The following is a 27,476-nucleotide window of genomic DNA, read 5'->3' on the forward strand; positions in this document are numbered from 1 at the left end:
AAATTGATTATTTAAAAAATCCTTAATTGAACATTTTTATTGATTAGTTTAGATCTTTTCATTAGCTCCAATAACGTTTAAAGTTTATAACGTAATAAACACGCAAGGAAATAATTTTAATTTTGAAGCACAAAATATAATTTTTTATATTTTAAGAAAAGTAGACCATTTTAACATGTGTGATGAATTTTCTCTTCTGTACTTAAATATACTAATATACAAATATACATATTTATTGTCTGCTTAAATGGATTGAGCAACGCACATGAAAATATATGACGGTATGGTAGTCGACAGTTTATAGTTTATAGTTCATAGGGTACTTTAACGAAAACAATTTCAATTTTCACGAGCAATCTAGCTTCAAGTCTCAATAATAAATTTTGCTTTGGCGGTCAAATGTCACTTAGAAAAGACAGACCGAGGTGACTTTGAAATCAATTTTGATAATTTCTTCTCACTGCCGTGTCTTACTGCTATATCTTAATTTTGCCGTCGAAGAGAAGCGATAACCGAGATCTCGTCGACGAAACGCGTTTATTTTTTCACGCCGTCTGACAATTTCGTTTTGTCTTTGTAACCACTGACAGCCGATTAACATTTAAATTCGATAGAAATTATCACGTCCGTCAAAACGTGGCGGAATTTTGCACAGAGGAGAAAGTAAGCAGTGTTTTCAATATACTAGCTAAACAATATGTATATTCACGAAGTTTGTTACCTGAGGGCCTCAAATTATTCTTTAGAAATCCAAAGAATCGATTTTTTACGGTTTGTGAAAGAAAGTTGAAAAATGTTTTCCAAGTTTTATTGAAAAATTTGTAAGATTGACAGAGTCATAAAATTTTGAATTAAGTGTTTAAACAAGTCTGTAAATGCATTTTCTTTTAAACATCAAATATTTTCAAATTAATGATCTGAATAACTTTTACTTTTCTTTTTCTTTTGAAAGAAAATATCTTTTGAGAATCATCGACTCTAAATAAAATTTAAGGAGAAAGTCTCCTTTGTTTAGTCAAAAATTTTTTTAAACATTTCTTATTGATGAAACTGCAGTAAATTAATTCTATACAACCTTTGTGCATGTTTTTATTATATATTCAAGTATAATAATAATAATTTTTAAAATAATTTATATATATTATACCTATGGTATATCATATCGTCTATTCTAGTCAGAGTTTTACAAACTATAATACAATCTATGTACATCTATACTTAAACTATAATATTTCAAAAACAAAAATCAATTTTTTTATCAAAAAAAAAGAAACTTTTCTCTCAAATAATTAATATTTTTTTTATCTTCGAGAAATAAATAAATTTATGCAGGATTAAAATATCTAATTTTAAAATAACATTACTTTGTTGTTTCTTTAATGAAATTAAACTCATTTAAATAAATAATTTTAAATAAATAAAGAAAGAAAAAAAAAAACAAAAAGGCAGGAAGAGAGAAAGAGAGAAACAATTTTCTTTTAAATAATAAAAAATTATAAGTTTGATCTATATAATGCGGTTGTTAGGTAGAGACGGAACGCTCGCCCGCGTTAAATGCGAGCGCGAATACGAGAGAAAAAAAATGGCATTTACGTTACTTGGAAACTCTCCTCGATTCCCAGGAATTTTACATCACAGTAGACATGTACTCGGAGAACTGTTTTTCTTTTATAGTACTATAATATTATAGTAACAAAAGTATAGTAAACTCTTTTGTTACGAATCGAAGACTAATTGTAAGATGCTTTCTTTTTGTCAAAGATTTGTTCTTTATCTTTACACAAGATTTATTTTACATACGAAATTTTCTCTCTGACAATGAGCGTGACATGTATTCTATTTCTTTCAGAGAATAAATATAATAATTTAAAAACTTATATGAGAAGAAAAAGATAATTAGTTTAAAATAATACAATATTTAATAATTTATAATCATAGTTTTCAATTTTAATTAAAAAATAAGTTTTATATAAAATATTAATAATAGTTTTATATATACGCAGTAATTTTTATACAGGGATGTCTCGAAGTTTAATCGACAAACTTCTAGAATATGTTCTAGAAGTCATTCTAACAATAAGTAAAAAAGTTTATATACTATATGTCATTTCAGCTTAAATATCGAAATATGAAAAATTCTTGTGAATGATGCACAATTTTGACAATAATCCTTGATCTCGCTTCGCTGAAGGTATCAGTTTCCATTAGACATGCAGTGTGTCACTTCAAATATTAATTTTAAAAACTTTAAACTTTAAAACATTGACGTTTGGATGATGCTAAGACCGGAGACACAAAGTCATACATACATATATTTACTGCTACAAATTTCTAGTTTATTACTTGATTGATTTCTTTACGCTTTTTCATTTGCGCTTAGTATTTACCTGCCCATTTTTCTAATGTTTATAATTTTCAAAAAGAGTCTTTCTATTAACAAAATATCTGCAAATATATTTGCAGTAGAATTAATAATTTTTTGAAAGGGAATTATAAGAGGACATGATAGATGAGTTTCTATAATGTCATATAAATGTTAACGTCTTTTCAAAGCAAATATTGGATATGGTAGGTAACTTGGATCTGTATGCACTGCGATCGTAATCGTGACTAGTTCTTGAAAAAAAATTATGTGTGAAAATTATTCAGTAATTATTTATTTTAAATCGATATTATTGCATACAACCACAAGCGGATCCAGACGTCAATAAAAGAAAAGCGGTTTGATAAAATTATATGATTTAATTATCATATTTATTTTCACAGTTTAATCATTTCTTGGCAAAATTATTTTTTTCTTTCGAGGGGGGAGATATAATCCTCCAGTGTATATAAATATATTTATAAATTCAATTTTAGCATAGATACTGACATTAACCAATTATTTATTTATAGTAATTTTTTCAAAATCTTACATTTTAATTACTTAATTTTTAAGTACATATTAACAAGAATACATATTAATACAGATTTATACATTATAAATCTTCCTGATTAACACAATCGAATCTACAAAAAAAATTTCTTTTATTATTCGACTTGCGAATATCTAGACTTACGAGATGCATAAAATATGTATGGATAATTTCACAGCTTAAGATTTTATGGAATTTATAAGATAATGTCATATATACACATATGTTACACATAATGTGAGCTAAATTGCGAACTACGGTATTATGAAAAGAAAAGTGTTATAGAAACTCAAGTTAATGTCAGAGTTTCTGTTAAAGAGTCCTGTTACAAAAGAATTGTCTTATCTTTATATTATTGACTTGTATAGTAATTAAGAATTAGCCAAAATTATGTAATAATTTTTCTATCAACTTCAATCTACTTCTATTGGCTTTGCAATCACACGTGTTTGTTACATTTGTAATCCCATTCAATTAATTGTCATAATCATTTATTGAAATGCTAATTCAACCTATTTTATTGGTTCCTCGCTCCCATCATAAAAAATTTTTAAGAAATTAAAAAAACAAGTGGAGAAAAGTATAGAATGTGTTAGAACATTAAAGTATTTTGTATCCCTGATGTCCTACAATGTCTTAACGGATTCTAAAAAAGACGAATTGGATTCACTTCTCCGTTTTATAGCCAACAATTCCATGTTTTATTATTTTATTACGTTTTATCTACATAGAAACGTTTTTGTCGAATCATCAAGGTAAAATTTAATAAATTAATATTAACATCACAAATTAATTATTTTACAGTTGTTATTGTACAATTAACATATAATTTTTTTTAGCAAATTCCATAATTTACCTAATATAGGTTATTTTGAAAAAATTTTGCGATATTTGAGACAATATCGATTAATATATAAGGTAAAAAAATTTAATAATCTATCAGAAAAAAAAACAATCTTTAGAAAAACTCCTTACTCTGGTGCTCCAATATTTCCGACCACCAAGGTAAAAAAATTTAATCTATCAGAAAAAGAACAATCTTTAGAAAAACTCCTTACTCTGGTGATCCAATATTTCCGACCACATGTGTCTTACTATTTTATAAATGCATGGCTAAATAAGGTCGTAGAAGAAGTGCAATCTTCTCTTTTAGAAATATGTCCTGAACATCCAATATTCTCAAAGAATTGTTTAAATTCTTTTGACGATAATTTTTCTCATTGGAAAGATAATATAAATAAAGGCGAATTCTGGACGAAAAAGAATTTTTGGAATGAAATGGAAGCATCACAAATTATGGAAATATTAACAGACTGTATATTTTCTAAGTCCATCACTTATTTATTTTTTCAACTATTGAAAGAATTGCGTATACCATATATACCAACATCTGTAAGTTATTGCAGATTATGTTAAATTATGTTAATTATATTATATATATTTATATTTTGTTAAAACACTGTACGCAAATATATCTTTTTATGTTATGAAAATGTTTAATATTATTTTTTCTAATGTAATTTATATGTTACAGATTTTATTTCAATATTTACGGAAATATTTAATGACTGCTACATATTACGCTGTAATGAGAAAGTTTGGCATAGCCAGCAGGTTAATACCTTTAGAAGAAGCGCCAAACATTACAATTTCTTGGAAATTAGATTGGTAATTATATAATTTTAGTTTCAGAATTATTCTCTAAATATAATTCTCTTATATCTCTTCCAATGTTTCTGCTTTTATATATATATATATATATATATATATATATATATATATATATATACATATTATTTTTATTTGTATATTTCCAGTGAATCACAAAATTTACAAGAACAGTGTCTTGAAGTAACAAACATCCATATGCCACCATATCATTTATCGTACATTGAGGAATGGATACGAAACATACATTGGCAACGTATTATTGAGTCTGAAGAAGAAGAAATAGATTTTATGCTGGTAATTTTTATTTATAGGTTTTAATTTTAGTAAATAGTTAATAAAGAAAACAATACGTTATTAAACCTTGTAGAAATACGTTAAGTCAATGAGTCAATACACTTTATAAATAATAAATAAAAGTAAATTATGTTTCTTATATTTTTATTCGTAATCGACTTTTCCATATCAATTTGTTTAGATGGCAGCAGGGTTAATTCAAAATCATGTGGAATATATGAAAATTCATCACATAGATTGCAACCAACGAGAACTAGACATTTTAATAGAAATAATAGCTTCAAAGGGAGTAGTACAGATGAAGATGTAGCAATTACAGAATAAAAGAAACTTGCGCAGGGGCAGCTACCTGGTGATTCGGTAGCGGTCTCCATTTCTGATATTTGTTTCACGAAATCGACAACTGCGAGACTGATTATATATATATATATATATATTTGCACTGTATAAAATGATACTCTAAATTTACTCTCAAATTGAGATAATAGATGTTAATATAGCGATATATTTATATGGTGTATTCAATATTTTCTCATTTTTTATACTAAATAAGTTTTCGTCGACTTTTTAACGAAGAAAGCAGTTTAATCTTGTACGATCTCAACGCTCATGATCGGAATTAAATAAATATATAATCTCATCTCGATATATTTATTCCTAAATAAAAGAAAAAAATATAGATATTCTGTGCTAGTGTTGCACAAAGTCTCGCATTCGCAGAATTTTATCTGCGATATAAAGAAACGTGACAAAATTTTTTTCTAATTCTATAATAAGAAACTTATACATATGTAAAACCTATCGTTACCTTTATTCTCTCAAAGTAAAATATTATATTCAGCATTTTATCTATGCTTGGGTTAATTAATATTATTATATTAATATATATATTTAATTTTTTAATAATATAATAACTATATTAATATATAATATTAATTTATTTACGCGGGAATTAAGAGAAAGATGTTGATGGCCAGGAGCCGTGGAAATTTAACTCGATGAATTATAAACCGTTTATTATAAGAAGATAAATTAAGTACATTATTGTATGTATTTATAAAGTCGAGATTACTCGAAATAATCGCTGCCAATATATATTTTTAAACTATTAGATAGATATAAAAATCAAATCCTGTCCCAATCATAAATAATTCTTTTACTAATTCTTTTCTATTCTACAATTTTTTTCTATTTTGCCAGAAGTTAAATATTGAAAATAGGCGATTTATATTACATTTACTTACCACGCTCATAATTATGGACCGACAGTCTTTCGGTTAACCATTTTGTCGACGCTAAAATATTTATAATTATTATATTATATTTAAAGTATTAATTTATCTGTCGACTTCAATGATAGCCTAATTTCCACCTAGTGATTTGGCGAAACTTGTATATAACGAGCAATATAATCGCAACCGGTTTTAAGTCTCGATCGCTTACTAGTCTAGTCGGGGTAGAATTTAGTATACATATATCGCGTTTTTGGGAGGAAAAGTGCCGTTAATCGCGTGAGAGGAATGTGTAATGTATTACAATGGATCGAGATAATTAACGCGTGATGAATATATATATAATATGTATGCGAAAAAGATTAATAATGTAACAACAGTTGCCTTATTATTAATTAAATTATTTCAAGTTGTGTCGAGCAAAAATATCGACGAAGCATTTATCAATTATTTGCGATCGCGCAAAACACAAAAGTAACTTTGCAAATGTAACTTGTTAGGTCTTAAGCTAGAAAAGTGTTTTGTACTTTGCTCAGAATAAACGAAAATGTTTCGTGAACATTTCAAATGCATTCCTTTTTCTAATTTATATGTTTTTTGTGTATATATTTATTACTTAATTAATTCTATCATATAATAATTCAAAATGAATATAAGAGAACCAATTCGCCAAGTTTTTTGGCAAATTTTTAATTATTATTAAATTATGCAAATTTTAATTATTATTTTGAATGTATATGTTGATCTCAGAGAAAAAAAAATTACTTTTATGTGTTGCAAATATTTAGAGATTATTAGAGTATGTTTAAAAAAAGATTATATTTGGTATGTTTTTATGTAGATGCATAATCTTTTTTTTTTCAAGTAGAGGCCTCAACATAAAAATATAAAATATAAATATTGCGTTTTCTTGTAGCGCAATAAAAAATCAATAAATAAGCATCTGATTAAGACATATTTTACAATATTCTCTGATCACATAAAATGTCACAAATATAGATAATAAAAATAAACATAATAAATAATTTTATTTTCATTTTATTTTCTATAATATATAATAATAATAATCAGTAACACTCACCTCATTTTTTTGTGTATATCACAGCGGTTGCATCGCTGCATCGACGTTCAAAAGAGGCTGCTTCCTCTGAAACATATTTTATGTTAATATTATGTACCAGTCAAAACTAAACACAAAATTTTTAATCAAAATCAATTAGAAGATAATTCGCTTACGTATGTAACAATGTGGGATGACTACAATCCACGAAAATACAGCAAATTATTAAATTAAACAAGGGCTAAACGATCGAGCGATCCTTCGTCCAACGTTAATAACCGCGTGATGAAGTGCAAGAAAAAGCGCGGTCAAGACAGCGCTACGAATGCTTCGAAGCATTATTCTTTTGATACTAATTTATATCACCAGTAATGAAAATTATACAATGATTTATTTAAGCGACCAAACTGGCAAATCAAATTTATTATTAAAAGGTTGACATCGACGACGTTTCGACCTTTAGTTTTTTGGTTACATTGTTGTTCGATCTGTAACATCTCAACCGTCAGCGTCAATCAACATTTGAAAAGGACATAAACCAAAGGTCGAAACGTCGTCGATGTCAACTTTTTAATAATAAATTTGATTTGCCAGTTTGGTCGCTTAAATAAATCATTGTATATTATTCTTTATTCTCATGGAACAAACAATGATGTTTCCAAATATTCGTAGCACAGTCTCTACTGCACAGCCAAAGAAATGCAAACTTCTATAATTTAATTTTTCAATAATTTAAACCTTTAATTATGTTAAGATTTACATACTAAAAAAAAATATTTCCTCAAGATATGAATTTCACAGATTTAACTATTATTCCTGAATAACTATAATGAATATATGAATATATAATTCACTCACTTCTCTACAAATTTTGCAATTTCAACATAAAAATATGTTATTTCTGATTATGATACATTTTCCTTGGCAAGAAATATATGCATTCTCTGTTCATGAAATGTCGCAAATGTAGATAATAAGAATAAGTATAATGAATAATTTTCTTTTCATTTTATTTTCTATAATATATAATAATAATAATCAGTAACACTCACCTCATTTTTTTGTGTATATCACAGCGGTTGCATCGCTGCATCGACGTTCAAAAGAGGCTGCTTCCTTTGAAACATATTTTATATTAATGTTATGTACCAGTCAAAATCAAATACAAAATTTTTAATCAAAATCAATCAGAAGATAATTCGCTTACGTATGTCACTGTACGATCACTGTAATCCGCGAAAATACAGTAAATTATTGAACTGAACGAGCGATAAAACGATCCAGCAATCTTTCGGTATTAATAACCGTACGCATGAATTAATTTACGCGCAATTCGTGGACAGGCAACGGTAACCTGTGACTGGTCTGCTTAAAGCTGTGTCCATTTCAAAAACTATTACTTGATATAAAAAGCCGCGAAAACTCATTATTTATTTCCTAAAATTTCTAATTTTGATCATTTGGTTGTGGTCTATATTGTTATTGATTATATAGTGACACTTGAAAAGGACCACAACCAAAATTTGTATTTTTGACTAAATATCAATGAATTTCATTTATTTACACAATTGGAAAATTTGTGTTAAATTTTAACATTTTAAATTAATTATTTAAAAATTATTTAAAGAAATTTATTTAATTTTAAATTTTTAACAAAAAAACCAAAAATTTTCCAACTGCCTTCAATGCCTATAAACATATGTATGTATATGTATGTGTGTGTATATGTATATATGTTTGTTTATATGATGTGTCTTTTAACTTTAATATAAGAATCAAAATATTGGTGATTATCAATATTTTGATTCTTATATTAAAGTTAAAAGAGACACTAAAATGGACACATACATACATACATTATTATATTATTATTTTTCAATTAAACGCAGAACCAATTGTTGACCGTGGTCAACAAGAGCAGCGGCCCAGGAATGCCGATCAACCTATAAATGAGGAAATACCCGGGCCCTCCGCGGCATCAACAGGAAATAGATCTCATTTCATATGTCAGGACTGTGGACGGAACTTATCTTGTAAGAGTGCATTGAAGCATCACAAACAGACGCTTCACACAAGTGATGAGAAACCATACCAGTGTCAAGTTTGCCAACACAGGTGAGTAAAGATAGCAATTTTTTAAAAAATAATAATTCTAAATTTAATTTATTTGAAAAAAAACATTCCGCATGAAAAATAATTCTAAATTAAATCTTTTGCAGATTTTGGCAAAAAGGTAATCTGAAAGTACATATGAGGGTTCATACAGGCGAAAGACGCCTGTGGACGATGCTGGCGGCGATTCGCCGCATCCTGGAGCCGAAAAAAACATCAAGATAGGTGTATCGCCGCAATCTACCCGCCGGGCCAGTATGTATACTTTATGCAAATATAAATATATAGTATTTATATAAATATATATATATATATAAATTGCCATCTTTATTCATCTCTTATGGCATAGTGAACAGTTGTGAGGCTTTTCACTAGTGTGTTGTCTTGTTGGATCGGATCCTGTCCCAGAAGATGGTTGTTCAGTTTCGTGGACCGTGGAGGGCCCGGGTATTTTCTCATTCACAGTTTGATCGGCATTCCCGGGCCGGGCGTATTCCTGCTCTTGACCGCGGTCAACAATTGGTTCTGCGTTTAAAAATTCACGGATAGAATATATCTATAGGCATTGCAAAGATGCCGGTTGTAATACTCGAATCGGGCGTACCGTCGTCCGCAAGCGGACAGCCAAACTGGCGGTCCTCCCCTGTATGTTTATTCCTCGTATGTACTTTTAACCCGTTCTTTCGGGTAAATCTGCAAAAGATTTAATTTATAATTAAAGCATGCAATTTTTTTTTCAAATAAATTTAATTTAGAATTATTATTTTTAAAAAAATTGTCATCTTTACTCACCTCTTTTGGCAAAATTCACATTGATATGGTTTTTCAGGTGTTTGTGTCTGTTTGTCATGCTTCAATGCATTCTGTCCATCACTATTTTCGGTTGACGGTCCCGCGGAGGGCCCGGGTATTTCTTCAGGATTGGCATTCCCGGGCCGGGCGTACGCCTAACTGCGGTCAACAATTGGTTCTGCGTTTAACAAAAATATTATTTTAATCAAGGTATAGATAATATTAATGTATATATGTATGTATGTATGTGTCTATTTTAGTGTCTCTTTTAACTTTAATATAAGAATCAAAATATTGATAATCACCAATATTTTGATACTTATATTAAAGTTAAAAGACACAACATACATATAAACAAACATACATACAATTCGTAATTTGTACAAAACATAGTTCGAGTTACAATAAAAATATTAAATTATATGATAATCAACATATATAATTAGTCATTAATAACTACGTACAAAATTGTACTGAGAACAAGCAACAAATGATTTAATTAATCTAATTTAGTAATGTTAGACGAAGAAAAACTTCATATATGATTACAGTATGTATACTCGTGTCCGGCTCAATAAATGCAAGTTTACACAGTTGGAAAATTTTTGGTTTTCTTGTTAAAAATTTAAAATTAAATAAATTTCTTTAAATAATTTTTAAATAATTAATTTAAAATGTTAAAAAATTTAACACAAATTTTCCAATTGTGTAAATAAATGAAATTCATTGATATTTAGTCAAAAATACAAATTTTGGTTGTGGTCCTTTTCAAGTGTCACTATATAATTAATAACAATATAAACCACAACCAAATGATCAAAACGTCATACTACTAAATAAAGAATTTACTGGCTAGTTTTAATTATACTATCTAATTTTTATTATACTACCAAAAATACAAAATTTTACTTTACTCTAAATTTATTAATTAAAAAATTGCTCACCTGAGATCCACGGTCTCCATAAACGTCCACTTTCCATTTTTTTTATTCGTCAGTAAGTTGTAGTGACAGTTGTGTGACAGTAATGTCGCGGCGAAAAGTCAGCGAGAATTTATATAGTTGTGATTTCGGTTGTTGGCCAGTTATTTTGAACTTTGTAAGACGTGTCGTTTTTAATTGGCCACCGAAGGGCTGTGACGCGCTCTAAGCGGTTTTGCCATGCGCGAGATTGTTTTTAATCGCGTACGCTTGATCTTGAACTTGATCGGTTACGTACTGGTGAAAATTGTTATTGTTTATAATCATTGCTTGAGTGATGTCAGAGCTAAAAAAGTATTTGCGACTATGGTTTTTTTGAGACTTGTTTACAGCAAGTACTTGTTTCTGGCAATAGAAAGACTTTCTAGAATAATTAGAGGACATTCAAGTAATAAAGCATGCAATGAGATTGATTTTGCAAAATAACTATTTTTGAGATGCTGAGAACAGCTGTTCATTGTAATTAGCGCGCGACTGCAATCAGTCTTATATAAAACATCAATTATTACCAATAATAATTCTTATTTTACCAATAATATTTCTTATTCTCTAAATTTTAAGTTAAAAGAATTCATTATGTGTTACTTATTAACAAACTTAACGAAGAAATTGACACAAAACTTAACATTTATTTTGTTATTGTGACTTTAAGTATGATGTAAAAATAACATACAAATTAATTAAAAACTACTCTTATTATAAATATTAATATATATATTATTATAAATATATATATAATATATAATATATATATTATTATATATATATTATTATATATATATATTATATATATAAATATATAATATATATATTATTATAAATATTATATTAAATCTTATTTTAAATATTATAAATATTAATAGAACATGTTAAAGCTCATGATTACTCGAAGATTTACTTTCACTTTACTTAGAATGTTGAACTAATTTTGTAACATGGTGATTGTTTGAAATGATTGCTAATGATGTGTTAAAAGCACTCAAAATAATATTCTATCTCAAGAGACATACTTAAAGTGTTAAGTTCTGAAGTTTATATAAATGTAACACATGAAAAAATGTTATAAAAATAATAATAACATATCAGCTATATGTTAATTTTACATTAAAGTAGTAATCAAATCATGGTAACACAAGAAAATTTTAATATATGGACGTACAGTTTTTTATTGTATAATAAAATAATTTTATATGATAAGAAAATGTAGCGACACTATCATTTCCTCACCACCTTGCGGTAGATAGCATGGCGCGTTTTTTTCAAGTGATTTCCCCAATAGGCCTAATCCACTCTCATTTTTTAATGCAACAGCTGTTCAAAGTGGCTGCCTGATTCTTGTAAGCACAATTTTGGTCTTTATTAGTGCACAAAATATTTGATTTTTATTAGTGTACAAAACATCAATATGTATTATTAAATTTAATGTGCTTGAATCCGATGATTAATATTCATATCAAGTGAATATTATTTTATTATTATATCTTTTTTCCTTATTCCCTTTTTTAAAAAAAAAGTGACGACTAGTGTAAGGTATTGAATTGAACTATGAATATTGGTAACATTAATTTTATTTATCTTTTTTTTATAGAAAAAAAAATTAGAAATTTTAGGAAATAAATAATGAGTTTTTGCGGCTTTTTATTTCAAATAATAGTTTTTGAAATGGACACAGCTTTAAGCAGACCAATCACAGGTTACCGTTGTCTGTCCACGAATTGCGCGTAAATTAATTCATGCGTACACTTCGCACGGTTATTAATACCGAAAGGTCGCTGGATCGTTTTATCGCTCGTTCACTTCAATAATTTACTGTATTTTCGTGGATTACAGTGATCGTACAGTGACATACGTAAGCGAATTATCTTCTGATTGATTTTGATTAAAAATGTTGTGTTTGGTTTTTACTGGTACATAACATTAATATAAAAATGTTTCAGAGGAAGCAGCCTCTTTTGAACGTCGATGCAGCGATGCAACCGCTGTGATATACACAAAAAAATGAGGTGAGTGTTACTGATTATTATTATTATATATTATAGAAAATAAAATGAAAATAAAATTATTTATTATGTTTATTTTTATTATTTACATTTGTGACATTTTATGTGATCAGAGAATATTGTAAAATATGTCTTAATCAGATGCTTATTTATTGATTTTTTATTGCGCTACAAGAAAGCGCAATATTTATATTTTATATTTTTATGTTGAGGCCTCTACTTGAAAAAAAAAGATTATGCATCTACATAAAAACATACCAAATATAATCTTTTTTTAAACATACTCTAATAATCTCTAAATATTTGCAACACATAAAAGTAATTTTTTTTTTCTGAGATCAACATATACATTCAAAATAATAATTAAAATTTGTATAATTTAATAATAATTAAAAATTTGCCAAAAAAGTTGGCGAATTGGTTCTCTTATATTCATTTTGAATTATTATATGATAGAATTAATTAAGTAATAAATATATACACAAAAAACATATAAATTAGAAAAAGGAATGCATTTGAAATGTTCACGAAACATTTTCGTTTATTCTGAGCAAAGTACAAAACACTTTTCTAGCTTAAGACCTAACAAGTTACATTTGCAAAGTTACTTTTGTGTTTTGCGCGATCGCAAATAATTGATAAATGCTTCGTCGATATTTTTGCTCGACACAACTTGAAATAATTTAATTAATAATAAGGCAACTGTTGTTACATTATTAATCTTTTTCGCATACATATTATATATATATTCATCACGCGTTAATTATCTCGATCCATTGTAATACATTACACATTCCTCTCACGCGATTAACGGCACTTTTCCTCCCAAAAACGCGATATATGTATACTAAATTCTACCCCGACTAGACTAGTAAGCGATCGAGACTTAAAACCGGTTGCGATTATATTGCTCGTTATATACAAGTTTCGCCAAATCACTAGGTGGGAATTAGGTTATCATTGAAGTCGACAGATAAATTAATACTTTAAATATAATAATTATAAATATTTTAGCGTCGACAAAATGGTTAACCGAAAGACTGTCGGTCCATAATTATGAGCGTGGTAAGTAAATGTAATATAAATCGCCTATTTTCAATATTTAATTTCTGTAAAATAGAAAAAAATTATAGAATACAAAAGAATTAGTAAAAGAATTATTTATGATTGGGACAGGATTTGATTTTTATTTCTATCTAATAGTTTAAAAATATATCGGCAGCGATTATTTCGAGTAATCTCGACTTTATAAATACAAACAATAATGTACTTAATTTATCTTCTTATAATAAACGGTTTATAATTCATCGAGTTAAATTTCCACGGCTCCTGGCCATCAACATCTTTCTCTTAATTCCCGCGTAAATAAATTAATATTATATATTAATATAGTTATTATATTATTAAAAAATTAAATATATATATTAATATAATAATATTAATTAACCCAAACATAGATAAAATACTGAATATAATATTTTACTTTGAGAGAATAAAGGTAACGATAGGTTTTACATTTGTATAAGTTTCTTATTATAGAATTAGAAAAAAAATTTTTGTCACGTTTCTTCATATCGCAGATAAAATTCTGCGAATGCGAGACTTTGTGCAACACTAGCACAGAATATCTATATTTTTTTCTTTTATTTAAGAATAGATATATCGAGATGAGATTATATATTTATTTAATTCCGATCATGAGCGTTGAGATCGTACAAGATCAAACTGCTTTCTTCGTTAAAAAGTCGAAGAAAACTTATTTAGTATAAAGAATGAGAAAATATTGAATACACCATATAAATATATCGCTGTATTAACATCTACGGTATTATCTCAATTCGAGAGTAAATTTAGAGTATCATTTTATACAGTGCAAATATATATATATATATATATATATATATATATGTATATAAAATGTTTATATTAAATAGGCACGCGATTGAGATTATTAGCGTTAAGAATATTGCTTATAATTTGATTGAGTTACATATTTGAAATTTAGTGAAATTATTTGCATTATGTAATGTAACATTATATGTTATAAAACATATTTTATATTCAATTAGCAAAGTGTGAATTATTGATATTTTCGTTTTCATTATGATATTCGCTCTTTGAATGTTCTACTTTTGCAAGAGATTTTTTGCAATACTGGGTAATACTAATTCCCGCTTTATCACTAATAAATATAATGGTTATAAATTATTGTCTCTTAGTAAATGCGAGTTGTAATTAGGAAAATTCAACTTAAACCGCTCATTTTTATCTTTCTTCAACAGATTTAGATGTTCAAAATATTTGTATTTAATATTAACTCTTCATTAATGTACTAGATAAGATCATTGTTACATTATAGTAAAATTTAAATCAATTATAATTTTAATCAATAACTTATGTGCATATAAATATTTTATATACAATTCAATAATATTCAATTTACTAAAATTTAACTTATTAAGATAATAAGAAAAACCAATACATAAATTATATTATGTCACAATAATGAAGAGCTACATTCTTATTCTTGCGCAAAACTGTTGTTCTGATTATCGACGTATTTTCGGATCATAAAGCGGTTTCGAGAGTAGGAGCACTCGGGCTTCGTGTTGCAACGTTTTGCGCCACAGTGTGTTGCGGAGATTCTGATCGTGCTCTGAATCTCTTGCTAAAGTAGAGATTTTGCGATGGGTTATTGTTAGTAGGTGTGCTAGCTAGGAACTGTGCTTTCGCCAATTGATTGCTGATCCTCCGCGATTCAAGAGCACTTTTAGGATCCTGATTTTTGGGTTCGAGCAAACTCTTCGAATACTGTATGACCGTACTGATGTCGTTGTGGGAAGGCAAAGACGAAATAGTCTGACTGGTTATTGTTTTTGCGGGTGACGTGAGAGTTCGTGCAGAATCATCAGGCGCAGTTGTAATTAATTCTTGAGTTCTGTTATTTTGATTCAGCAATTTGATTGTTGGATCGAGATTGAGTTTGTCCGCGTTACACATCTTGTTCGCTCTCGTTAACTTATCGTTGAGATTCGTGGTTTTGTTTTCGTGATCAATGATATGCAGATGACTTGCTAGGTCAGTACAGAGATCTAATTGTCTTCTAAGGTTCAGTCTTGAGATGGGAGATGTATTTTCCGGTGATGGTTTCATAGCTTTCTCTTCTGCCGCGGTGTCCTCGATTATGGTGGACGAGAGGACGTCGGTTCTCGGTGTTTGAAATCTCCAGCCCGAACGTGGACTCAGAACCTTAGCCAGAGGATTTTGGTGAGTGTTTGGTGATGATTGTTGTTGTTGTTGGCATTGTTGGCGTGACAGTTTCAATTGTTCCGCCGCTGACAGTCGCATGGGACTTGTCTTTACGCTTTGCTGAAGAAGCAGACGTTTGAAATCCATTCGTGATGTAGGCGATTGCACGGTGGTCGGTACCTGAAATAAAACATTGAGCGAGATTAGCGAGTTATGTGACGAATAGAATCGTAGAATTTTTAAAAAGTCAAAGCTACTTCCTTATTCGAGGTCAATAAACATTTATTCTTCAAAAATATTTGCTTAAATAAATTGACAAACTTTTTCTCAAACCAGAAATTGAGAATTGTTTATCTTCGATTTTTTTTTTTTTTTATATCGGTGTAATTACCTCTGCAGGTTTTTGGTAAGATTCCGGGCTCCAGCTGTGTCTGGTACCGGCCGGTGTCTGTATTAGGGAATTCATCGATCCGCAAGGCGACAGATTTTCGTTCTCGTTCTCGTTGAACTTGATGTTGAGTCGTTTCTTCGATTTGTGGATCGCGGCGAATAACTCTTCGTTGGACATGGTGCTCTTGGTAGGCGACAGGATCAGATTGGTCGGCGTTGTCCTGCCGGAAGAGGTCTGGACGGGAGTACTTCTACCCGAGAAACCACTCACCGGTATCGGCGACACACAATTATTGCCGGTGGTGGCGGTTAAAGCTAGACGTTCCGCCACAGTTGATGCCGATCGTCCGTGATGGTCAGTGGGAGTGGACGATTTGAAGCCGTTATTATAACAGCCGTGGCCGATCGGTGAAATTGGATTATTTCGTAGAACGTCTGCGTTAGGAGACTTCGTAAACGGATCATTAGCCGGTGAAGATGCGAAGAATCGATAGCCAAGTGTAGTTAAATTTAGAGGCGTTGCGAACCTGCGTATAAAACAATGAAACGTTTAAATCAAGGTCGATTACTTTTAGCATCGGTCGTTACGCTTGATAATTATCATGTAATCTTTCTATTTTCCCACATAGTCTTTTGTACAATATATAAAGATAGAAGAAGCAATTTATAAATAACTACAGTGCGCGCCATTCATTGATATCAATTGATACATCTTATTATAATATATTATTAATATTATTAACTCCTTTAATTTACTGATGTATATATAGGTTCAAACTTGCATTTATGATTTAAGATTGCAACTGAGCTAAAACAAAAATTTGATTCTTCTTGTTCTTCCGGGTCTCACCTATTTCTGACATTCACAATTGACTGCGATTGATTTTGCACGAATCTGCCTCTCGTCTCCGCTTGCTCCAAGTTCCTGTTTTCCACGTCCACATGGACACCGCGTCGATTCTGCTCGTTCTCCATAGTCGTGACCCTCTGCTGACTCTGTTTTGCCAGCATGTGCATGCTACTGAGGGAACCGCGTCCGAGACCCCTGGTGATATCCGGCGTAACGCTGCGAGGTGGCTCGACTTCTCGTTGAGGCCTCCTCGTCGGCAGGGTGTAAAACTGTTGTTGATCGATATCTCTGCCCGGTGCACAGAGCTGCTGGTTCCTCGCGTTGTGCATATGCACCGTCTGATTGTTGCGAACTTGTTGGTACTCGTAGTTCGACATCCACTGCTGCTGATCGAAAAAGTTACTACGATTGTCGTACAGCTGCTGGACATTTTGACGGGGATCGTATATCTCTTGCGTATAGGATGGAGGTTTCTGGTCTGCGATCGCCTGCTTCTCATTTTCGGGATATCCTCGTAGATTTGGCGGCTGCGAGTCCTTCAGGATATCTTGGTATCTCTTTTGTGATTTTTGATAGATCTCTCGATCTTCAGGTTTTGGTGGAGCGATGTAGGGTGGCGGTTGAATAATCGTTTGCGGCGGTACCGATTCCGAAGGTGTCCCCAGCAAAGTGTTGTCTGCAACAGTTAAGAGAAGATAGTTAAATTCCTCGCAGATTGTAGGCTGCAAGTGTTTTCTTTTACCAGTTATGAGCGTTTCTCTTTTTATTGGATGATTAATAAGATATAGGATTTTTCTCAACAATATTATTGTTTCTTAAAATTCTTTTAAGCGATGCAAAAAAGAATAAAGTAATACTTTTTGATACTTATTACATCTTTATCATTTTGCTTATCTATGTTTTAATTAATAATATATACGTTTTAATTAATATTTTTATTATATATACGATCTTTTCTTCTACTGCGTTATAATGTGGTTCGTAATATTGCGACTAAAAGTTGTCCAAGATGTAAAAAAATTGCACAATTTTTATATATTAAATACAGTGATGTACAAAAATAAATTTTAATGCAATTATTAATCTTATTTTTATCAGCTCTAAAAACATTTCAATTCAATATTAAATATATATCTTATTACATGTAAATTAAAATTACGCGTTCGCGTGTACGTAACATATAAATATAAATACATAAAAACATAAATATTTATATAAAAATTATTATCGGAATTGTGAGCAAAATCAAGCGAAGCAAACACATCGCAAAAGCGTCACAAACACAAGCATGCGGTAGATAAAACGCGAGCAAATTATGATATAGCACACGAATTTGATGTCGACTTTCGCATAAATTGTTGAAATGAGTCGTATACTTTAAATAGACTAATTGAAAGCGAAATTTTAGAAATTTATAAAATTATTATGTTATTATATAAAGAAAAATTTATTCTTGTTTACGCGATCGAGGTCGACGTCAAACTCTTGCGCGCAATATCTATGAAGTTAAGAAAAAAAACATACTCACCAGGTGCATGGAGCATGGAACTATGATATGTGGGTGAGAGTTACTAGTGAGGGGAAGTGCCACACGAATGCTCGCGAGGTGCATTTTTTCTAAAACTATATGGCCACATATGTGAAGATACATAAAAAGAAAAATAATAGATAAAAACAGGCTTCGGATTGTAGGATTTGGTGCAATATTTACAATCTTCGAGGTACAGATGATGTATACATTGATGATATACATAGATGATAGAAAGAGAGAGAGAGAAAAAAAATGACAAAATGCAAATGCTTTTCAAAAAGAATGACGTCTATTCAACATACATTCCTCATAATTCGTTAATGACATCGTATCGGCAACGGTGATAGTTTTATGTACAGGCATAAGATATACCGCCGCAAGATGCACCGGATGTATAAAAGAAAAAAAATTATATATATATATATATATATATAATATTTACAATAAATGTGCATACGAACGGCGGGTAGATCTTAAAGCTACAACACATATGTACATGTACAATACACGCTGATAGTGCATGCTCCCCTCGCCCAGGTTGTAAGTACATCTTCGCGATATTAGTTGCAAGCTGATTAATTAATAACACATGTCGCTCTCAGAGTAACACCGTGAAGAAAGACGCGAATTGAATTCCGGTTCTTCGCGATTTTAATTAAACGCGTACGCGGTATATCTTATATACTAGCGCGTTATCATAGAAGTTGCGATATGTACGATATTATAACAAAGTGTTAGCGAGAGAGAGATTGCGACACGATAACTGTCACGTAAATTACATCTCAGATTTATACCTCCCTATATTAAAAGAACATCATGATGTTATTTGTGAAGGAAGACTAATAATCATCCGAAATATTAATGATACGTTCTGAAATTTCCTCGCTATTTTTTATTATATTACAAAAGAATGTTCATGTTTTTTTATTAACTTTAATCTTTTTCTTTTTTTATTGTATTGGTAATTTCTGTAAAAGAAAATATCCAACTCTTAATTTACATATGTAAAATTTTTATAAAGATATATATATATTTAATATAAAAAAAGAAGAACGTATATATTATCACAATGTCACTCTGACTTAGATCCACAGTTGCAGCTACAGGATATATATGTACCTATAGTTAGTCCTTGTTAGTCAGTAATAGACGCGTTACTTACAACGAGAGGGCGAGCACGCATCTCGAGCAAACATGCGACACGGCAAGTTAGGGCATATTTACGAGAGCTTCACAAGCATGCCGGAACATTATTACTGCCATTTACTTCGTCGATTATTAGGGAAGCGATGGCAGTTTATTTGTAAAACGTTTAATGATAATCAGTCGGTGATCAAATATAAAGATCTCAACAGGTTTCCCGATCACGAAGCGCAGTTGTATAATTTTAACGATATATCATTAAATCAGCATAACTGTCAAAAATCATTATTTACACAGTTCGGATCGAAGCAAAACATAATAATAACTATAACTTATATTAATTATAACATACAATATAGTAAATGTAATATTATATCTAAAGAAAGAATTTTGACAAAATTTTTGGATTTTATGACAAAAATTTCCGACTCAAATAATGGACGAAAATGACCAATAAAATGATCAAGAAAATGTTAAGATAAAAAAATTTAGATACAATAATTGCATTGTATAGATCGATGTGTAGATCATAATAATTTCATATAATGTGTTATATATTTATTGATCACTCTCGAATGAAATATCGAGGAGATTATGAACGTTTAAATGTATGCGTATCAAAAATTTTACATTTTTTTCTCTTATTGCTATCGACGAGAAGGATTCATTTTCGTTCATAAGTTATCGGAATCAATATATTTTTTATCCTTGACTTATCGCTCACAGACAAAGTGCTGTAATACATTTATCGTAAATAGATAATGATTTTATAGACTCTGGCTAATCTTCTCCTGCTTTTTTACGGATTTACGGATATTTGTACTGCATTGCAAGAAATAAATATATGAAATTATCAATCATAGTAATAAATTCGTAAGTTTTGTCGTAGAAATCGTATTTAGCGATGTAACAAAGTGTTCTCTCTTATATGTAAGATGTGTTGTAACAATATAATGGGAGTAGCAAACACAATTTGGTATAATTCCTCTTGTGTGTGTGTATATATATATATATGTATGTACATTATTAACATTTATAATTGTAAATATATGACACAGATTAATTGCATATTTTTTAAATTGCCTAAACATAAAAATATGTTATTCAATATGTTTTTTGATAAAATGACTTAGCGCTTGTTCTGAAAATTCAAAAAACCGACAATAACGTACATAAGTTATTTATATCCTTTTGTCACTGGCCTTGCATATGTATGATTATACAAAGAGAATATAGATTAGCGTAAAAAACTAACATAAATTATATTCAAAATTAATATTTTGTATGTCTTATTATACAATTACGTTTATTCTTCGAAGAACCGTAGAATTGCAAACGATATCGCGGACAGCCGATTTCGCAATGATTTATATTTAGCGGCGCGATTTCTTTGTCGTACATCAATAAATTGGACGGATTTTACGATTCTCTTCAATCTCGCAAACTTGCGCGTTTTTTTTTAAATCTCGATAAATTATTAATCGCAATTAACTACCGTTATATCATGAATTTTCAACCGCGATTTTATGTAACGGTATCGCTCCCTCCAAGGTCTCCGTCATGCAACATTACAGGTCATTCGGAATCTTAATTATTTTCTGGTACCGTTTCCCTTATTTCGTATTTATTTATGTCGTCAATCACGATTAACGTTATTATGTACACACTTCGCAGGAGACCGATTGCACGCGCTGGTAAAAGTCTGTTTTCAAGATAAGTATATAGTGTTGGTGTACATTCATCCGCCAATCTGGAGTTGTCGCGATAAGATAGAGGAGGCGAAAAGCTAATAGGGGGGATTATTGACTCTCTCTTTCTCTCCTTTATTTCTTGGGTTTCTGTTTGTCATTCAATCACAATGGTACTTTCCACTGTATTTCTTCATCTTTCTCTCTATCTTTTCTGCGCTCGTGTAGCTCTTCTTTATAATCGTGCGTCAGTTTTGCAATACTGATAACGATACGTGGTCACTTATGCGATCCCAAACATTTAATGCTCTTGGCGATATCACTGATATAATCACGGACTTGACAGACGAAGTAGCACCTTATTCGCTCATTTATACTTTGTGAAATGTTCGATAGAGATCATACATCGAGAGAAGAAAACAAACGTTATATTTTATAACGAGAAAAATATTCATATTTCTTTACATATATAAAAATTTAGAATAACAGTTATAAATTAATACAACAAGATCTATTTGTCAACATGTACGAGAAAAAGTAATCTAAAAGTTAATAAATTTTTGTAACTTAAGATTGTCAAAATAAAAAAAAATTTATTTCTTCTATGAAAAATATGCTACAAATATAGAGAAGTGTTTAATGTAAGATTTATTCGAAAATGCAATTGGTATATTAGTAAACATCTCTCTTGAAAATCAGACGTTAAAATAAAATGATCAGCTTACGTAAAGGATATAAATAAATTCTTTTCGCACGAGTATATCGTTGATACAAAATATTGTGGTTCAAAGATCAATGCAAAAAAAGCAAATAATCAAGTTCAAAGCAAACATACATATATACATACAAATGCACGTATATACGATAACGGTTTCTTTGCTATAATCAAGCATAATTAATTGAAGCTGTCGTCAAGAGGAATTTCGAATTATCAAATTAGAACTTGTCAAAAGATATAAAGTATGATTAAATTGACATAAGCGATGATAAGAATGATAAGATGTCATAATAAAATGATAAAAATGCAACATTATATGTATGTTTTATATTCATGAACTCAATTGTTCTCTTCATGACAATTACGTTTATTGTTTCTTATTATAGGTTTCTAATTAATAAAGTTTTAAAAATCTAATAAATATAATACATATAAAATTTATAATTGAAAAAAATTCTTTCTTGATGATTAATTAAATGATCATTAATGCCGAACTCATTTTTTTTATCGACCGAATCATATTTTTTGCGCACCGAAATGTTTTTATTGATTGCACAGAATAAAAAATCCTTTTCCACGATTAAAGTACACATAGAAATATTGGATGAATATTTCGATTTTTACGTAAAAGACGAAAAAAATTAAAACAAAATTTTAATTTTTTAATTTTTTTCGTCTTTTACGTAAAAATCGGAATGTTCATCCAATGTTTCTATGTGTACTTTAATCGTAGAAAAGGATTTTTTATTCTGTGCAACCAATAAAAACATTTCGGTGCGCAAAAAATATGGTTCGGTCGATAAAAAAATGAGTTCAACATCCCCTTAAGGAGATAAATGACCAGAGTCATTTTACATTACTAATCAAAATCTAAAATAACAAGATATTTGTTTAATAAAAGTCTTGCAGTTTATACATACAAAATAAGGTAGGTTTGTCCTAGGAATTGTATGAAAGAATATTTGTGAACTTTTAGAAGAGAGCTTAGAAGTCTAGTAAAAAACATATTGGTGTACAACCGATTGCATATTGAAATGTTTTTTTATTCCTAGAATAAATCTGGCTTTCTCTTAAAGAAGAATTTTTTTCGAGTAACTTTCTTGGCTTTCATTGGCTCGTTATTTTTTTTTTAATTTATTAAAATTTATAGTTGCAAAAAAATGTCGGAAGTTGCTGGGGCAATAGATTTAATGATTGAATTAATTTCTTGTAAGATATGCAACATACACACACACACACACACACACTTACAAGGACGCCTGGTCGCGATGAAGAGAAAATGTCTCGCCAACATCTCGATGTGTCGCGACTGTACGAGTCGGGAATCGTGAATCGATTTACAACCTCACTGCTCCGTCTATCAACGGCGACTGTCTGTCTAGCTACAAGGTTTTCTCCCCATTTTTACACCGATAACGAATAATCTTATCATCGCGCCTCGCTAAAAGTTTTCGTTTTGCGGCAAATCATCCGATCGCGGCTGACACTCTGCGAAGATCTTTCAATATTTTTAAAAAAGATTTTTTCGCTCTCTCGGATCTTAAATTTTTTCAGATGAAAATAATTACGAAAGATGTGATATGAATGACAGTATTACAAGGATCGACGTAATTGGATCGTGATTAGACGCGATGATAATTCGAAGAACCGTGATTCTTCGTATTTGTAAAGGTACAAGTTAATTTTCTGCAGCACCGCATTTTGCCGGTCAACATTTGTAATTTCCGAGCGGATTTGAAGAAGAAGAGAATTTCACGGACGAAGGACGAATTATTTCATGGTTCGATCGAGCGGATCGGAAAGCACTGAACACTGAAGGCGCCAGAATGCGCACGAAAGTATTTCAATCCTCGTGGTGGGGATTTTTGTTTATCGGCACCCCGACCGTTTATTATCATGTCAGGATAAATATCACGTCTGATGCAATTCGAGTTGCTTATTGAGCCAGCAGTTAATGATACTGATAAGGGCTAACAAAGTCTTTATTGGGAGCTTCGTGGGAGTTTTCCAACGGCTCGTTAAAGATTTCCTACGCGCCACCCCATCGTAATAATTTTCCACTCTCCCTCTTGCGTCGTAAAATTTCAAATTTCGTGATTTAATGGTCGCGTAATTTAAATAAAATAAAGAAAAAAATAAAATAAATGTGTATATAAATAAAAGTTTAATTAATCGAGTGTCTCTCTTATTATAGAGAAACCTGATTAAACTTTTATTTATTATACACTATTATTACTAATTTTAATTCGCAATAGCCTGACTTGAAGAAATGATATTGAATTATTTTAAACAAAATTTATTTAACGTGATTAATTAAAAAATTTAACTAATAATATTTCATAATTTTTTGCATATTATTTATATGTGTAAAGGAAAGTAATTACCGATAAAAAGTTGAAAGAAAGTTAGAAGATATGATTTTTTGTTCAGCAAAAAAATAAAAATTCATAATAAAAATTTATCATAGGTCATAGATCATTAGAGTATTGTTCAATCTTGTCGAGCGTGTTCTCCAGTGAAAGTTCATCGATGAAATTATTGAACTCTAAAATATTCCATGCGCAAAGATTGTTGTTTGACGACAGAACAACTCGACGTTTATCTCGTCACAATACATTAAATACACCCTGGGGATTGTCTCGTCGACTCGTGGTTGGAAAGATCGGACGCAAGTGTCAGAGATAAGGGAAAACGTGACCAGTAATGCGCGGTTCCCTATCCTATATCTTTGTTTGCGTGCGAAAAAAATGGCCGATCTTGTTATCTCGTGACCGCCGTCGAATAGTTCGCTTGTGTCCCTGCCCCTCGTCTTGATTCGCGGGAGTGACACACTGAGCCCTGATCTGGCGATTCCGCCTTTTGCATAACGCGCTACAATCGTCCGTCGATATCTTCCCCGCGACTTCTCGCTCCAATTATATCTGATTAGACCTTGATAATTTTCTTTTATCCTCCAATCTATTTCACGCGCTGATTTTGTTATTGTTATTCAACAACGAAATATCCCGAGTCGTGGAAATCGTTCTCCATCGAGTTATCGCGCTGAAGTGGATCTTTGATAATAAAAACGCTGATTTTCGAGATATCGTGATATTCTTGCTGTATAACTTGCAACATTATATATTTTAATCTCAACGAATAATATTCCATTTTAATGATTACATTTTTCTTAAAACATTCTCCCTTTGAAAATGTTAAGATATATTTACAAATATTAAAAATGAATATTAAAATATGATTTGAAAATATTTAAAAAATATTTACAAAAATACTTAAAATACTTAAAAAACTTTTTGGAAATAAAAATTTAATTTTTCAAATATTAGAACGTTTGGTGTATAAAAACAATTTAATAATAATATAAAAAATATTTTTATTTTCTTCGAAAATAAATATATAAAAGAACATTTAATAATAATTAATATATAATAATTTTTTAAGGTAATATTTAAGATATATTTAACTAATTCAATTAATCGATTGCTAACTGTTATTTTCATCAAGAAATGAACTGCAGTATCCTAGTACATACATATGTACTAATGCCATTAATAAAGCTACATGACGTTATCACTCTCTCCAAGAGCGTATAATGATCATTTCCAATTAAATCTACTCGCGTCTATTTGTTTTCCTAAACACGACATAACTTATAGCAAAACTCACAGTAGTCGCGCCTATCATCTCGTTATGTTTCCGGTTTGTATTATTTGCAATATAAAACTGGTGCTTTACACTATCACAACGTTTCTACTAGTTTTCAGCTATCATTAATGGAACAGATGCTTTAATCGTTTCAAAACTTAACTGAACTTTTGATATCTGAAATCCTTGATTTTATCAATCTTGATAAAATATTGAGAATCAAATAGTTAATTTCAGCCTCATATTGGGATTGCAAAAACAGCGTTACTGAACTGATAACGCGTTATCGCGACGTTTTCTACCAGATTTCCGTATCATTACCAGAGTACTTGAGCACTCTAGCCGGTTCTAAATCTGAAGCCCTCGGTCTAGGACTAGCCGGCATCGATTGGACAGGTATCGAAGTAGATATTAGCTTCGTGTCAAAGCTTACGTTGACTCTCGGCTCCGGACTAGAGACTGTTTCAGGATAGTTGATCCTCTCTTTTAGCAGTTCTTCCTGGAGCTCCTCAGAGGGCGTTCTGCAGATTTTGGACGATTTATCTGCTTGACTGCTCGCGGAGAACTTCTTGATGAACATGATCGGACTGGTGGCCATGCGATAGCTCTCGCTACGCTTCAACTTGCGATCCACCCTATCGGCAGATCGCGTCGGGTCAGTCTTCTTTTTCGCACTTTGATTATCTAATTTTGCGGAATCGGTTGTCACGTTTTTATCGCTAGTTTCGAGATCGTTCGTTGCATTCTCTTCGATTATATTTTGACTATCGTAATCAGATATCTTTCTACAGAAACTCGGAGTATCAAGATCTGAGACCAATAATTTCCTACTTAACTTAGGCGTATTGCCGGTTGCTTGCAGACTCTTTGGATAGAAACTCGATTTCTCAAAGTCTAATCGCGAATTCGCAACATTAAGGACAGAGTGATTGACCTTGGACGGAGCGATCGTGCAATCGCCATTGTGTACCAGCGAATAGTTCTCATCGTGATCGGATTTGCGCTTCGTTCGCCCATCTACTTTCGAATCGTCGTGGCAGATCCTAACTTTATCTACAGGTTCATCCGACTCCGGGAGTTTGTTGCTCGGCGCAAGAGCGTGAGTCGAACTGTCGGACGGCCGTTTAGAACACTCGTCGTTAGCTCGTGATGCAGGAATAATCGCAGTGCGTGGTGCTTCTAACCTATCGGTGCGGCCAGTGCAAT

General features: G+C 30.6%; 1 protein-coding gene and 2 long non-coding RNA genes across 3 annotated transcripts in view; 1 reads left to right on the forward strand and 2 right to left on the reverse strand.

Moving 5' to 3' along the window:
* LOC140663162 (uncharacterized) overlaps nucleotides 1–11,159 on the reverse strand; it is a 29,653-nt gene extending 18,494 nt beyond the window's left edge. The window contains exons 1-5 of the long non-coding RNA XR_012046233.1: nucleotides 11,021–11,159; nucleotides 10,077–10,254; nucleotides 9,889–9,977; nucleotides 8,225–8,288; nucleotides 7,194–7,259 (exon numbers count right to left, since the gene is read on the reverse strand). This is a non-coding gene — a long non-coding RNA (uncharacterized lncRNA). The remainder of the gene's footprint in view (nucleotides 1–7,193; nucleotides 7,260–8,224; nucleotides 8,289–9,888; nucleotides 9,978–10,076; nucleotides 10,255–11,020) is intronic.
* LOC140663163 (uncharacterized) lies at nucleotides 8,974–10,242 on the forward strand. The gene is made up of 4 exons (XR_012046234.1): nucleotides 8,974–9,287; nucleotides 9,392–9,539; nucleotides 9,634–9,929; nucleotides 10,114–10,242. It is a non-coding gene; the product is annotated as an uncharacterized lncRNA (long non-coding RNA).
* Nucleotides 11,160–13,581: 2,422 nt separating the features above from the next.
* Gukh (NHS actin remodeling regulator GUK-holder) overlaps nucleotides 13,582–27,476 on the reverse strand; it is an 86,724-nt gene continuing 72,829 nt past the window's right edge. The window contains exons 9-11 of the mRNA XM_072886765.1: nucleotides 17,546–18,221; nucleotides 16,697–17,222; nucleotides 13,582–16,485 (exon numbers count right to left, since the gene is read on the reverse strand). Of these exons, the coding sequence (XP_072742866.1) occupies nucleotides 15,625–16,485; nucleotides 16,697–17,222; nucleotides 17,546–18,221 (2,063 nt within the window). The 3' untranslated portion in view covers nucleotides 13,582–15,624. The remainder of the gene's footprint in view (nucleotides 16,486–16,696; nucleotides 17,223–17,545; nucleotides 18,222–27,476) is intronic.

Source organism: Anoplolepis gracilipes, chromosome 2 (assembly GCF_047496725.1).
Source record: "Anoplolepis gracilipes chromosome 2, ASM4749672v1, whole genome shotgun sequence".
Lineage (NCBI taxonomy): Eukaryota > Metazoa > Arthropoda > Insecta > Hymenoptera > Formicidae > Anoplolepis > Anoplolepis gracilipes.